Here is a 16,673-nt window from a genome sequence, read left to right as displayed (position 1 = left end):
GTTCACCATCGATGGAAAAACCTAATTGTATAGCCACATCTTGTAATGTGATTGTGGACTCTCCAAGTAGAAAATGAAAAGTATGGGTCTCTATTCTCCACCTCTCAACTAATGCAGTAATCGAGTGATGATTAATGTCGATGGAGGGGATGATTAGTAGATGTCCTAACCCAGCTACATTTATTATATGGATGACACGGAGATCCACAAATTGGAGGTGGGTAATAACCCAAATGGCATGTCATCTTGGTCATAATAATCGTTTGATATCCTCCCAAATGAACTTAGTGACATGCTTATTTTAAAGACACAATAGAGAGACGTATCGTAAGAGAAACGACGTCCAAATACCATAGAAAATGTTTCTATAATTATTTTCAAATAATTAATTAATTGTAAATAATTATATATATATATTATGAATAACTTAAATAATATAAACATTTACACTACCGTAATTAATCATATATGGTTAAATTTTTTGTCTCATCCAATAAAAAGAAAAATCGTATCACAAACTTAGTAATATATTTTTCTAAAATCTCATTTATATTAAAGTATAAAAAGATATAAGTACTGTAATTATTTTAAAATAATTAAATAATTATATATTATGAATAAGTTAAATAATATAAATAATTACAATATAACAAATCACAAATAACAAAATTATAAACAACGGTAATAAATAAAAAATTATTAAATTTTTTTCTCAATTAATAAAGAAAAATTCTATCACAAACTAAGTAATAGATTTTTTTTAAACCTGTTTATTTTTTTAGATCTTATTTATATTAAAGTATAAAAAGGTATAAGTACTCATTACAAGAAAATCATGAAATAGAAACCAATTTCTAGAGACCAAAATAATTAGTTGTAATAGTAACTAAATTAGAGACCATTTTAGAAGCTAATAAAAAATTTGGTTTCTAAATTAATTTCTATTATTATTAAATCATTTCTAAATTCTAATTTAGTTACTATTGCAACTAATTATTGGTAGTTAAAACTTTGGTTGCTAATTAGATACCAATTTAGAAACTATTTAACAATAATAGAAACTAATTTAGAAACCAATTTTTTTTTAGTTTCTAAAATGGTTTCTAATCTAGTTACTATTGCAACTAATTATTTTGATATTTAAAAATTATTTTCTATTTCATGATTTTCTTATAGTGATTTTAATTATTTTAAAATAATTAAATAATTATAAATAAATATATATATTATGAATAAGTTAAATAATAACACTGTCGTAACAAATCACAAATAACAAAATTATAAATGAACCGTAATGAATCATAAATTATTAAATTTTTTGTCTCTAACTAATGAAAAAAAATTATATCACAAACTAAGTTATAAATTTTTTTAAACCTATTTATTTTTTTAAATCTCATTTATATTAAGGTATAAAAAGGTATAATTATTGTAATTATTTTGAAATAATTAAATAACAGTAAATAATTAAGTAATTAACGTTTTTAAAACTGATTTTAATTTTTTTATACATTTATTATATATAAATTTTGCAAAAATATAATACACTAATGTCTTTAAACAATCCAAATGAAGTTGGTGTAAACTCTCACAAGTTATCTTCTTAATAAAATATTACTAATTCTATATAGAAAATAACTATTGGAATAAGCAGAAAAAAAAGTTATAAAGTTCTACAACAGTTTTTATAAATAAAATTATACACCAGACACAATTTATGGTTGATGGGAACTTACATGATGTACTATAGAGACTACGAATCAGTGTGAATCTACAATGAATAACTCTACAAAATTGAACTGAAAGATGGATTCCTTCAACACTGTGGGTACAAGTAGGTTAGAGGTGCAATTAATAATAAAATTTCTCTTTTTTCGAGTGGTTTGGCAACAGTGTGGTATGACAAAGGAGTTTAGGTTGCTATTTAATTGCATCTGAGCCTCATTCATGCCAACAAATGTGCTATATTTTTTCCCTTCATTCAACGGGTCAAAATTGGTCAACAAAAGGACTATCTTGCAACGCTATTTTGAAGCACGCTTGTAAGTGAATATTAGATGTACTTCAAAGCTGTCATGCAGTGCACTTTGGAAATTGAATGTCCTTCCTTCACTGTGCATGAATGAAGACAAAGGAAGAACCTTCCAACTCGTGACCATTGCATGTGAAAGAAATGAATTTAGTGCATTGATTAAAGTGGGTGAGACAACCTCATTGTGGTAAAAAAAACCCAGAGTTTCAATAAACTGAGGGAGAAAATATCGTATGAGTACAGAGACACCATGCAACGCTATCACTGGAGAGAATCCTGATCCTGAAACCATTAATCTTCTCATCTCTACGGGTAACAAAGAATCACATTTTATCTTCCAAGAGAATTTAATACAGTTTTTTAGAAGTACTTTAAGTGTTATTCTTTATTAGAATTCAAGCTTTTATTTGAAGAATCCAAACAAACAAGCTTAATAATAAAATTCAATTTCAACTTTGATTATTAATTTCTTCATTTTCTTTACCTGTGTATTTATGCCTTCATTTATTTCATTCAACTAACAACTTAAATTAACCAACAACAAATATTCCTTTATAAAATTTTTATCATCAAATTAATTTCAAATATTTCATAACTTACTACTCAATTTTAATTATAATTAAATAATTATAATATATATTTATTTAAAAACAAAAAAAATTAAAAAATAATAATTTATAATATGAATATACTCCTGTGAACTTGATACCACTTTTTCATATGAAATTGTATTATATTAACACGATTTACAAAAATTTGTAATAAATGGTAGTAAAAAAAACCCACAATTCATCAATAAATGGTAGGTAAGGAGGAATCAAAATATATGAGCTAGTCTAGCAAAGAAGTCTGAGTGATATTTAAGGATAACATTTATAAAAAGGAAGGGAAGCTACATATAGTGTGTGCAGAATTATTTAAGGACAACTATTTTCACATTTAATAATAATAATTGTCCATAATTAACTGAGTAAACCCCAAATTTATAATACACCAATTGCACGGTGCCACGCGCTGATCAATAAGGTCACCATGTCCACCATGTGCAAGCTTCTTCTGCAAGCATCTGTGTCGGAATTCTGGGAGTTATTACAAATTATTATTATTTATAATTAGTAGGTGGCACTAGAGAACCATAATATTTTTCAAAATTACTGGATCTTATCCCATATAATAATTTGGACTCAAATTTTCCAACCCAATATCTGAATCCTATATATCTTGTATTGAACTTGGCTGAAGTAAAGAAATGCATATGTTCACAACTTAGATTTTGCATGCATGTGTGAGTGAAGTCATAAAATCTGAATTAATGTTAAACAAAGCACAGAGACAAATTGCCAGTGGGAAACAAGCCTTGGTCAGCCTGGTGTTTAGAAGTAGCCACTAAGGTGTTGAATCCAAGTGAACAATCACAAGTATTGTTTAATATTTGTTAAGACTTTGGACTAGGTCATGCCACGTTAACTGGTTTCAGTATTGCTTCGATCGACCCTTTTAGCTTAGTTCACAAGTTTTGACCCTACTTTCTTCATTCATTCTCCTTCACTCCGGCCAATTCAACTATTCATTTTCATTCTCTCTCTTTTCATTATCTGTTGGTTGCTGATCAACTGAACAAAATGTCAAGGAGTTTGAAGATTCAACGACCTAACTTGTTTGATAAGGAAGAAACACGATCCGTTGATTGGGGGAAGCCAAGATGTAAATGAAAGGCCTGGGAGTTCAAAGGAACAAGCATTCTTTTTGCTCCACGTTGATGAAGAAAAGGTAAAAACAAACATTATGTTGCAAGGCGCCACTGATCAGTAAAGTGTTATATCCATCAATGAACAGTCAAATTTCTTTTTGGCCCTTAATCATTGTCACCAACTTAAAGGCATAGGGGGCACAATCTTTTCACAAAGTTTGAGATCACCTACGCATGTCTTGAATGAAAAATTCAAGTAATGTGATGGACATAAATCAATTTGCAAGCCTTTTTTTCATTCTCTTTTACTTTGTTTTCTGTTAGTATGGAGTTGGTACGTAGATTACTAATAATGTTTACTAATCTTTGCTTGAGTCTTGGATGGGGTTGGTTGAGCATAAGCATAAGCATATATGTAGACGTTACTTTCATAGTTTAGTGGAGTATAGTGGGGGTGCTTGTTTTAGTTAACAAGGACTCACAATTTCAAATTAACCGTTGGTTTGGTTCATCTTATTAAGCGTCCATAATGTAATCTTTCTTGAAGCAATTTTGTTGTTGATCTGCCATCTCTCCAACCTTCTCCTTTCTAAGTAGCTCCTTGCATCTTTTTTCTATATGGAAAGAGAATATATGTATTAAAGAAAAAGCGAAACGTATATGCTTTAAGTTCCCTTTTAACCTTTTATCTTTAGCAAAGAATAAAAGGGTTGATCTTAATGAAAAACAATTAAAGGAGCTTTTACTATTAATAGGGCCAGAAAGTAAAAGTCGCACAAACTTTAGTCTAGATCATGTTTGTGAATTTTCCACCATTTAAAGCAGGTACAAGACCTTTTGAATCTTGCGTTTGATTAATTTTTAAAAGGGTAAATTAAATGTCTACTTTGGCACCTTTATGGATTTTTAAATTAGAGGTGAGTAAAGCTGCCAACAAATGTTAAAAATGCAGGAGCCAAGCTAATAAAGAACAAGGTTACAGTTTAGGTGATATATAATGCGTTCCCATGTGTGATCTGAAACCCGATCATCAATGTTTTTAGTCTGAAACGAATAAGCTGTTCTGTACTACCCTGCAAGCCCAAAAGATGTGTATACAGAGAGAAACGAGGGTCCGTTCTGATTTTTTGTCCACCGTCAAAATAAGTGTGGCTCTTCCTTAGACTTGTTGTGCTATAGAATATTATTTTATTTTGATTTTAGTGGCAGTGAAGAATTATCTGTGAGCAATGTTCATCAAGGTTATGGAATATGGTTGATGGAGAATTATAAGAAAAAACAAGACCGTTCCCGTGGTGATTTGATATGGTACTATGCATTTACTGTCCCTAGCTAGCTAATTAATGGGGCCATATCTTCTGGTTCTCGCGGTAATCAAATTCAATGCGGAATGGTCCTTCATGCATGCCATCACACACCTATTATTCGTGACCGCCAGTCAAATTTAAAATTGGGGACATTGAATTCAGATCAAATTTTTCCTTTTTTTTTCACTTGAATTAATTAATCTAATAACGACGACGACGTTGCGACGGATGGTAGGATTATGTTTTGGGACCTTCAATAATGGCATGAAACATAGCTATATGTTTTTCCGATACATAAATTATTACACTGAAGAAAGATACTGTTGTTATTTCTGTTTCTCTTTTTAAAAACATTTTTCTATTGGTTCTCGGTCTTTTTTGGCGAAGGTGAAAATGATGGTATACAGTGGGAAAAGATAGACTTAATTGTTTTAATTTCTGCCATTCCTTAACTAAAACAGCAATAAAGAAGAAAAAACAAATGACAGGTTGTCCGTTTAGGTAGAATAAAGTAGCCAAATTTTGTATTGGAAAAGCTTCAATTAAGAGGAATATTTAATACTAAACAGAGGAAGACGTAATTATGTTGACACAGGGATTGGATCATTGGGGGGCTTGTGAAGTCAATCACTCACAAAGAGTTTGCAAATAACAAAATTTCCAACTTCACCTGCATGTCTAGTAGTAGTAGAAAAAGATGCTATACACAGGCATCGCTTTACAAGTAGAGTACTAGGGAAAGAGAGAGAGAGAGAGAGAAAAGATGCAATTAAGCAATTAACTATTTGGAGTTCAACCATAAATGGTAGCAGTGTAGGTGCAGAGAGAGCATATTTGTAAGAGGTTTGGTTTTTGGTGAGCTGTGTATGTCCTTCAACCATTTTTTTATAATCCATCTATCCACATGGCCTTCTGTCCCATCGCAATAAATCCCCGTTACACCTTTTCCTCCTCTTTCTCCCTCAGTTAGCAATGTGGGATTACTGTGTAAAGTCATGAGTCTCTTCTGTGAAACTCTTATAATTTCACTGCTTCTTCTCCTCACTGTTAACCACTGCTGTGGCCTCACTAGAGACGGCGTTCTGTTGCTTTCTTTCAAGTACGCTGTCTTCAGCGACCCACTTTACGTCCTCGCAAACTGGAACTACGCTGACGAGACACCGTGTTCGTGGAACGGCGTTTCCTGTTCCACTGTAGCAGCGACGAACATCACCGAGTACCGCGTCACGTCGTTGTCGCTTCCCAATTCTCAGCTTTTCGGCTCAATTCCCTCCGATCTGGGATCCATTGAGCACCTTCAAGTTCTAGACCTTTCCAACAACTCCCTCAACGGCTCTCTTCCTTCTTCGCTGTCCCAAGCCTCCCAGCTTAGGTTCCTCAACCTGTCTAACAACTTAATAACAGGGGAGGTTCCGGACTCCATACCGCAGCTTCGGAATCTTCAATGCCTAAACCTCTCCGACAATGCTTTGGCGGGAAAACTGCCTCACGATTTCTCCAACATGCACAACCTAACTCAGGCTTCTTTCAAGAACAATTACTTGTACGGTTTTCTTCCCAGCGGGTTGAGAACGTTGCAGGTTTTGGATCTGTCTTCAAACCTGTTCAACGGGACTCTTCCCGCGGATTTCGGCGGAGACGCCATGCGTTACCTAAACATCTCCTACAACAGATTTTTCGGGGAAATCCCGAAGGAGTTCGCAGCAAACATTCCGGGGAACGCCACCGTGGATCTCTCGTTCAACAATTTCACCGGACAAGTTCCCCACTCCGCTGTGTTTTTGCATCAAAACCGGGAGTCGTTCTCCGGTAACGTTAACTTGTGTGGTGAACAAACGAAGAATGTGTGTCCAGTTCCTTCTTCGTCGTCCTCTAAACCGAAAGTTTCTGCACCTATATCTCCTCCTGCAATCGCGGCAATCCCGCGGACGTTTGATTCTTCGGCGGCGCCGAGGGGGAAAAAAGAGAGTGGTCTGAAACGAGGAACGGTTATAGGAATCGTTTTGGGAGACGTAATTGGGATTGCGATCCTGGGCATGATATTCGTGCAGGTGTACCGGTTGAAGAAAAAGAAGGAGGAGGCGGTTGCGAAGAGTGGGAGTGAAAGTTCGTGGGAGTGTAGAAGGTTAATGAGGTGGTGGTGTTTGAGTAAAAGAGCGGAAGAGGAAGAGTGTTCGGAGACAGGAAGCAGCTGCGAAAGTGAGGTGGAGGAGCAGAAGCAGAAGGGTCCGCAACAGGAGGAGAAAACGGGGAGTCTTGTGATTGTGGATGGTGAACGAGAGCTTGAACTGGAAACGCTGCTGAAGGCTTCTGTGTACATATTGGGTGCGACGGGGTCAAGCATAATGTACAAGGCTGTCTTGGATGATGGTATGTCCTTGGCGGTTCGGAGAATTGGGGAGAGCGGCGTGGAGCGTTTCAAGGATTTCCAGAACCAGGTTCGACTTATTGCTAAACTGGTCCACCCTAATCTGGTTCGCGTTCGAGGCTTCTACTGGGGACACCATGAGAAGCTCATCATCTATGATTTCGTTCCAAACGGATGCCTTGCCAATGTTCGTTACAGTAAGTCATGTTCATTAACATTGCCTGCACCATTAACTAGCTACCAAAATAATTTAATTTTTTGGGTTTCAATGTTTTTTCAATGTATTTGGTGCACCAACTTTGGTCAATGCTAGGGTATTGATGATGAAGTAAAAAATTGTGTGTTGGAATGTAATCAGGGAAGGTGGGCTCCTCGCCGACTCATTTACCGTGGGAGATCAGGCTGAAGATAGCGAAAGGGGTGGCACGTGGGCTGACTTACCTCCACGAGAAGAAACACGTGCATGGAAACTTGAAGCCTAGCAATATTCTGTTAGGCAATGACATGGAGCCCAAAATCGGAGACTTTGGGCTTGAGAGGATAGTGACGGGGGACACCAGTTATAAGGCTGGCGGATCGGCGCGTATTTTTGGGAGCAAGAGATCCACGGCCTCGCGGGACAGTTTCCAAGACACTACGTACGGGCCCAGCCCGAGCCCGAGCCCGAGCCCTAGCTCCTTGATGGGCTTGTCTCCTTACCATGCTCCCGAGTCGCTCAGGAACCTGAAGCCTCACCCCAAGTGGGACGTGTACTCTTTTGGGGTCATGTTTCTTGAGCTGCTAACGGGGAAGATTGTGGTTTTGGATGAGATGGGCCAAGGGCCTGGGCTTTTGATGGAGGATAAGAACCGGGCCTTGCGTATGGTTGATATGGCTATCCGGGCCGACATGGAGGGTAGAGAGGAGGCCCTCTTGGCCTACTTCAAGCTAGGGTATAGTTGTGTGTCCAGCGTTCCACTGAAAAGGCCTCCAATGAAAGAGGTGTTACAACTTCTTGAAAAGATCTCATCCTCCTCTTCTTCCTTCTCTTATTATTATAGCGTCTGAATAATGATTTCCCCCAATGTTTTTTGTAGAAAGAAAAAAATAACAGTGTACTTATCATTGACTAATAGGTTTTGGTATTTGATTCAATGCTGTGTGTTGTAATTGTGCTCTCTGTTAATTCATTTGCTAATTTTCAAGAAATAGATTCTATCTTCATTTCTTTTTCTACTCCAAATCAAATTGTTACGTTCGGTCAGTGTTGGTTTTCTTATATATGAATACGATAACCTAACTTTTGTAACAAATGTAATGTAACTTCTAAATGTTGGACCAACTTTTTCTACAGAAGAAAATCTAACATATCAACTAAATTCTTTATATTCAATTAAAATCAGATTTCTTTTTTATTTCATTTAATTGGATTTTGATAAAAAAAAAACATGCAAATCAACGAAGTCAACATTACTTGAGATTAGATATCATCTCTATGTTACTAGTTAATTAGTTATTTCAAGTTTTAGTATCCAAAGACCTGCAACTCAATTAAATATTTAAAGGGAAACATTATTACTTACAGTGATCCTGTAAAACTCGAACAAAATTGTTTTATAACAATAGTTGATGTTTGACAAAACTTGGGTTTGTGGAATTTAAAAACTTATTTTGTGGGTATAATTTAATTAGAATATGTTTATAGTATAAGATTTCTTTATTATCATTTAATATTTACTCCACGAGAGTGTAAGCTCTAATCTGCAATATTTCAAGTTAGGCATTTCAAGAATTTTCTAAATTCTAGACTTTGAAAAGTCAAATTTTAGATATTTAAAAAGCCTTCTAAACTTTCCACATCAGTAATATAAATAATATTGTTTTTCTAAGGGATGAAACAATAACTAAATATAAATAATATTGTTTTTCCTAACTTAAGGGGATGAGAGAATACTGGTCAACAATTGATTTCTCTCATTCATGTTTTTCTTCTCTTGACATTTTTTCGTTTTCCTTCTTTTGGATATATATTTTTTCGTTTTCCTTCTTTTGGGTTTTTTTGAGAAATGTATGCGTAAAAAATTATTCTTTTTTGAACATTTTTTTTTCAAAATATGTGTAAAAGATTATTTGACATATCTTTATTTTGTTAGATGATCATAATTAATATACATAATTATAATTAAATAATATTTTTTGATTTATCGTATATTAGTTATCTCTTTATCTTAAGACATTTCATACAGATTGGTATCTGGACATCTAGAAATTATGAGATTGTACAGACCTAATCAATATAAATATAATATAGATAATATTATATTTTTTGTCAGTATTTATAGTATTATGATATAAGTTCTTGGTTATCAACAAGATAAGATATCTATTTAATAAGTAAATACTATTAAAATAATGAAAACTATTTTTGAATTATGTGATAGTAAAAATGCACGCGAAACAATACACAATCATGAATCAATTGTAGAAAATAAATAACACAATATTTAACGTGATTCGGTCGCCAACTACAACCTACATCCACACCAACAACTAAGTGTAAAGGTCATTTTACAATTAATAAATATATATATATATATAATTATAATTATTTTGTCAATATAATTATAACTCATTAAATTAAAATACTTTGTTATTAAAGGGGGGAAATCGATTTTTTTTATTCTTTCAAGTCTCACATGGTAAAAAAAAAGATGGTGATTTAGCCTATAAAATTAGCATGCATACAAATCTTACAATTTGTACTGAAAATAATAATCAAATTGAAATTTGAAGATATCTAAATAATTTAAAGAAAACATGAAAATGAATGAGATAAAGTAAAAAACTTATATTAAACAGAATGAAAAATGATGGATTGCTCCACTTTACATCCTACTAAATATTAATATTTTAATAATTTTTAATTTTTTTTTTAATTTTAAAAATTATTTTAACATTTTATATTTTGTCTAATATTTTATTAAAAACATTTTTTTATTTTTAAATTTTTTGATAAAAAGATAAAAGTATATAAAAATGTTTTTGATTGCTTTATGTGAAGTTAATAAAAGTGGGGATGAGTTGAAAATAGTGATAGTGTAAGAGCATTAATGCTCTGTTTCAATCCGAGTGAACACTAAATTCATGGATTTTTTTTGGTTTCCATTCAATTACACTTACACAAAATGCATGGATTTTTTTTTGGCTTCCATTCAATTACACAGATTGGCCATCTTCTGCCTAGCAAAGAAAGACAAACATGAAAAAATACATCATATAATTGCAAAATTCTAAACTGCCCTTAATTTTTTAAATTTAAAATAGAAATAATATATAAAAAATAACAAAATTATAAATAATAATAGTAAATAAAATAATAATAAAAATATAAATAAATAAAAATATAAATTAATACTTAATAATAATTAAAATAAATTTATTAAATAATAATATTAACAATTAATAAAAATTAATTTTATTTTTATTTGATTTAATTTTATGAAAACATTTTTTAAATATACTTATAAAATTTTAATTAATTAAAAATTAACATCAAAATATCTTATATTTTATTATTTAAATATTTTTAAAAAAAATATAAATTTATAAATTTACATTTTACACATTTAAAAAAAATAAAAATTCTATTAGAACTCACAAATTTCAATATTTTCACACAAATTTCAATATTTTCACACAAATTTACTCTAATATATTTCAATCCAAACAACATCCCTTTCTTTACACTTTCACTACAAATCCAGTTAAACTCTAATATACTTCAATCCAAACAACCTCAACCTCTTTCCACTTTTCTCTCAAATCACTACAAATCCACTCCCTCGTATCCTCCATCATATCCTCTTCACAATCAACCTGACTTTCTTTACAATTTTCTCACAAATCATCAACGAAATATTCTCCTCAATCCAAACATAACCTACAAATCCACTCAATGAAATACTCTCCTCAATCCAAACACAACCTACAAATCCACTCAACCAAATACTCTCCTCAATCCAAACACAACCTAAGAGTTTGTAGGTTTGTAGGCAGAAGGAATCTGGAGGGACTAAAGCGCTTAAGATCAACAATGGTGGAATGTCCATGAAGAAGTTCAGCAAGTGCAGCTCCAGTGGCAGGAGCATTGAGAATACCCCAACAATTGTGCCCTGTTGCAACGTAACAGCCCTTCACCCCTGGAACCTCTCCTATCACTGGCATCCCATCATCAGTGCACGGCAAGAAGCAAGCTTGCTCTGCTTTCACAACTGCCTCTCCTTCCCCAAGATGGCTTGACACACTCTTAGCCACTCTCTTAAGCATCGCAATCGATTCAGGGTTTCCCTTGATCTCCGCAGGATCATCCGGCACCTCTTCCTCCTTCGACATCCCACACACATACACCTCTCCTGAAAATAAAACACAACAACTCTAACCTCCAAATCCCACATCTACTACTTATATCATCAAATCAGATACATACATATATATATATATGTATATATATATATATATAAATATTGGCATTTACCTGTGGGGCGAGGGTATATTTCAGGGTCAAGTGCTCCTCCTCTTTCGGAGGAATAATAACTGAGAAAGAGAGCGTGCGGGGTTATGGAACTGCCATCTCTGGGATCCAAAACAATGCTATGGGCCTTAAGCCCATACACTCTAAACACCGATGATAACAAAGTTAACTTACTGGACCAAGGGCCCATTGCCAACACTACAGCGTCCGCGTCCAACACTCGCCCTCCCTCCACCACAACTGATCCAACTCGTCCTTCTTCCACTTCCACCCGTTCCAATTTCGCAATCTCCACCTTCACCCCATACTTCTCAACGGCTCTGTCAATGAGCGTGCGGGTGAAGAGCTGCGGGTGCACCTGCGCCGTCGTTTCGGGGGTTCCAATCGTTTTAGGACTGCGAGCTGGCCCGTCAATCCAAGAGGGCAAGAACCTTGAAGCAGTAGAGCCCTCGGATTCCTTTACGGTGAGGCTCAGAGTGGTGAGGGCTCTGTAACCGTACGATCGGGCACCGTCTAGTTCTTCCGAGAGTGAACGGTGGAGATTGAAGCTCACGCGAGCTAGCTCCTCCAACGGTCCTCCGTCGCACCAATTGTAGGCGAGGAATCCGCCGGCCTTTCCAGAAGCAGCGCATGCCACGTCAGACATCTCGATGAGCGTGACGGCGGCTCCCTTCGCCGCCATAAAGTAAGCGGTGCAAACTCCTATGACTCCCCCGCCGCAGACAATTACCTTCTTCGGCTGATCCATGAGTGGCGATGATTCAATCGACTTTGCTCTCGGGATGGTAATTCTGTTTCGCCCACTTATGATCACTGGTGGCAGCGGAAACCTCACCAGTATATTCATACTCATCCGATTTTTTTTTATCTTTTGGGAGTTAAACACGTGTCCGTCTCTTACTCTTACCACGTTTACTCCCGTGTCAGTCTCTTACTGTTTAATGAACTATTTGGGCCTCCCACTAAAAGAAGTTTGTATCCATTAGAATTTAAGTTCTGGGGCCTTTAGTTCCATAGGAAGTTTCTTCCTGCACCTTACATATTTTTTCCTGTTGTTCCGTCCGTAGCACAATCAATCAAACTAAGAACCGTAACCAACACCCTTATTATATACACCAATGAAACATTCCATTGAGAAATTCACCCAGTAATAAAGTGTGAACTCCAAAGATGAATTTCTAAGATATAAATATCAACTCATTCTATCATTAACTTTAAAAAACTGAACACATGCAATCATTCTTAAAATTCACAAGGGCTCAAATCTAATAAATTAATCAAAATTTTCAATTTGATCCACAAGCAAAACTACCAATTCACCCTAAGAATTCCTTCAATCACTTCATAGTCATCAAATGCTCTAAAAGTAAGTTTAATTTCACAAAAACCTATCTTCTTTCATCAAACCCCAAGCATGCATGCAAAAATATAATAAAATGAAAAAAAAAGGAAGAAATTAGTCCAATCCTCACAAAAATATGTTCCATACGTTTTTTTTTACTAGAATACAAACTCATTTCACCATGCAAAGGAGAGGGTGTGGTTTTCGGACTTAGAAGGGAATAAGGAAGGAATGTTTAAAAAGAAGAAAAGAAAAACACGAAGAAAGAGTCTCATGATATTTTGGTAAACAAAGAAAATTCTCAATTCCTATCTGTAACCCCAGTGTTTAATAAACTCACCCTTCATTCTATTTATTTTCCATTCTGACTTAAAAAAATGTTATTTTATTTTCTATTTGCACTATTCGTATAAATCACACACTACCTAAAACATATAATTAATTAAATTAAAAATAAACATAAGTTAAATTCACTTATGACTTTTAAATCATTACATCAACTTATTTTACCACATAAAAAAGGAAATATCAATACAAAACCAATTTACTTATTTTAATGTTTTAATATAGTCAGATTTAAATTGAATCAATCAAACAAATTTTTTATTTAGGTATTAATTGTGATTTGAAACCAGATGGCACATTCTTAGAAACAATCAACTAAAAATTTATTTTTCCTCCGAATATGACCTCAAAGCTATACTAATAATATACTTTTGTTTTTAGTAAAAGTACTATTTAAACTAATTAATAAACTCAAAATACTACAAGAAAGTCATATAAGCTACTAAAGATTTATCAGCCTAAGAGAGGAACACCAATATTTGTGTTGGTCAACCCATGTTAAACAAACAAAAAGAAACAAACAAGTAAAGTCGACTTTAATTTGTACACAAAACAAAAATTTCAAAGAGAAAAAAAATCTTTACGATAGTTTGTGTGACACATAAAATATTAATATTTTATTTCTTTATAATTATATCGTGGTTTGGTCAAAGATTAATGAGTATTAATTATTTTTTTAACCACGATACATAAATGTGTGTTATTAATATTTTTTGTAATTATGTTATTTTATTGTTCGTAGAGTTTTATTTTTTTAATTGAAAAATTTGAAATAAATATTTGTAAATAAGTTTTTTAGGAGTTGAAGTATGATTTTAAGGTAAATCTGTGATAAAAACCTAAAAAAGTAAGGGTGAATAAAAATATCAAACAATTATGTGTGGATAGAGATGATGTGGAATTGACTCATGCAGAAAATATAAATGAGAAAGTAGAAATTTATGCTGATGAGCAATAGTATTCACTATTATTTGATTATATGGTTGAACTAAGAAAGGTAAGTTCAATAACCTAATCAAAACTTAGAACCAAGATTTGAAAGTTTTTATTCATGGTTGTATTATTGTAAGAAATGGTCTTTAACGGGAATGAGTCTACAATCAAACAACAAATCATTAACAAAAAGCATTACAACCAAAACTATATGGATTAAATTCAATAGCAATATTATATTTTCTTATTCCCCGCTTTCTACATAGCCAAAGCATTCTTCCTTTTCTTCAAGGTGTTTGCTTTTAGAAGCAACAATCTTTTCTCACAACCACACAAATTTGGTAAAAATGTAAAGATGAAGATGATGATGTTGCTAAATATTTTGATTTGCAAGTCTTCCACATAGATCAAGATGAAAAACATTGGGATTTCATTGTTTAAGCTAACAACTTTTTTAGCATGTTAACCTTTCGTTTGGGAAACCGAGAAGATAAAGAAGAAGAAGAAATCAAGGTGGAGTTACTATTTGAAAACGAAAAACTTATGGAGTGGAGGTACCAACTGAAGAAGAATAAAAGACCTCTAAAATATGAAGGTATCGATTGAAAAAAAATGTCAAATCTCTTTGGATGTTGAGGTTACAAGTGAAAAAGAATGACACCACTCTTCAATTTGAAACTCCAAGTAAAGCCCACAAACCTCACACATCTACGTAAACCTTACACTAGAGTCCATGCTAAAACTCCATTAATCACATAACGAATTCATTAATAGTGTTGTTAACAAGAATATTTTACATGACTTTATAAAATATAATGATACACTAGTATTATAATTTTTTTTATAAAAGTTCAAGAAAAAAAACACATTTAACCCTTTTATACATCAATTGAACAATTTTATTTATTCTTTTCCTATATAAAAAATAAAAGACAAAAATGTTTGTTTCCACGTACATACCACACATAATACCTTAACTCTTTTTTTAATACATTGGACTAATATATAACATACTACATATTTTACATATTTGATGAGAATGAAAAAAATAATTTATCATGTTAAGAAAAATAGTTAATACAATTACTAATATTGAATTTATCTTACATTTATATATTTTAAAAATTATTCTTTATATTAATAAAATATATATTATTTTTGAGTATTTTTATTCAATTATAAGAAGTATTTTTCGTTTTGATTACTTTTTATATCATTAATATATTTAGTGTTTTAATTTCGTTGGTTATGCTTGAATAATCAACTTTTTAAAAAAATATTCTTTCTGTAAGATTATGAAAGTCTAGAACATTAATTGAATCCGTGTATTATATATTGAGAAAAAGAAAACCCCTAATTATGATTATTTTGGTCGGCACATAGCTGCTGTTAACTTGTTTGCGTATTTTAGTTGATTAGGAGCAATGACAGCGACACATGTTATGTCGTTATTTAAATTGAAATGATGTTAATTAGTTGGACAGATTTAAACTTGCAGTTTAGACTTAATCTCATTAAAATGAATAAAACCAACGATCTTATCTTCTAATTTGGACCAATAGTAATCCGTTGGGCAAAGCCAGAAATAATAATAAAGTAAAAACAAACATGGAGAAAAGGAGAAACTCAACCGTTAGCAGTCGCTGTCATTAATAATAAAATGAGGACCACATAAGTAATTTATGACAAATTTTGATGACAATTCTCAAACACTTACTAAAGAAGTCAAAGTAAAACAAATTAGTAAAAAAAATATATTTATTTTTATCTTTACAGTTTTATAAATATACAATTTAAGTTATTATAAAAATTTAATTACGAATTTAATCTTCCAGCTTATTAAAGTTGTAAGAAAAAATAATTTAAAAATTAAGATAAATCAATCAATGACAATAACCCTTCTTTTCATTTAGCATTTTAACTCTATCTTGACACATAAAACCTAAGAATAAACTAGATAGCAATTTAAAGCTTAAAGCGTGAACATAGTGTGAATTTTAAATATTAATATTCTATTAAGATAGATCATAAGATGGGCTTGATCTCAATTAACACTAGTAAAAAAAATTAAATAAAAATTAATATTAAAAACATAAATAAATAATTATTATATTGATTAAACTAAATATTATTTTAAATATTAAAA

General features: G+C 32.5%; 2 protein-coding genes across 4 annotated transcripts; one reads left to right on the top strand and one right to left on the bottom strand.

Moving 5' to 3' along the window:
* The first annotated feature begins 5,596 nt into the window (after positions 1-5,596).
* LOC137808270 (probable LRR receptor-like serine/threonine-protein kinase At4g37250) lies at positions 5,597-8,585 on the top strand. Its single transcript, XM_068609299.1, has 2 exons — positions 5,597-7,594; positions 7,756-8,585. The coding sequence occupies exons 1-2, from the start codon at positions 6,025-6,027 to the stop codon at positions 8,442-8,444; spliced, it is 2,259 nt and encodes a 752-aa protein (XP_068465400.1). The 5' UTR covers positions 5,597-6,024; the 3' UTR covers positions 8,445-8,585.
* A 2,480-nt stretch (positions 8,586-11,065) lies between these two features.
* Positions 11,066-12,981, bottom strand: LOC137808269 (D-amino-acid oxidase). 3 transcript variants are annotated; one of them, XR_011080688.1, is made up of 3 exons: positions 11,911-12,884; positions 11,289-11,788; positions 11,066-11,217 (listed from the first exon to the last, which is right to left on the bottom strand). XR_011080688.1 is itself a non-coding variant. In XM_068609298.1 (2 exons), the coding sequence occupies exons 1-2, from the start codon at positions 12,758-12,760 to the stop codon at positions 11,391-11,393; spliced, it is 1,248 nt and encodes a 415-aa protein (XP_068465399.1). In that variant the 5' UTR covers positions 12,761-12,981; the 3' UTR covers positions 11,066-11,390. The 3 variants fall into 3 exon arrangements, 1 of the variants encoding a protein (XP_068465399.1); XR_011080689.1 differs by having other exon boundaries at positions 11,066-11,202; positions 11,317-11,788; XM_068609298.1 differs by having other exon boundaries at positions 11,066-11,788; positions 11,911-12,981.
* Positions 12,982-16,673: the final 3,692 nt, after the last annotated feature.

Source organism: Phaseolus vulgaris, chromosome 3 (assembly GCF_000499845.2).
Source record: "Phaseolus vulgaris cultivar G19833 chromosome 3, P. vulgaris v2.0, whole genome shotgun sequence".
NCBI classification, from domain to species: Eukaryota; Viridiplantae; Streptophyta; class Magnoliopsida; order Fabales; family Fabaceae; genus Phaseolus; species Phaseolus vulgaris.
This window is presented reverse-complemented; position numbering and strand designations above follow the sequence as displayed.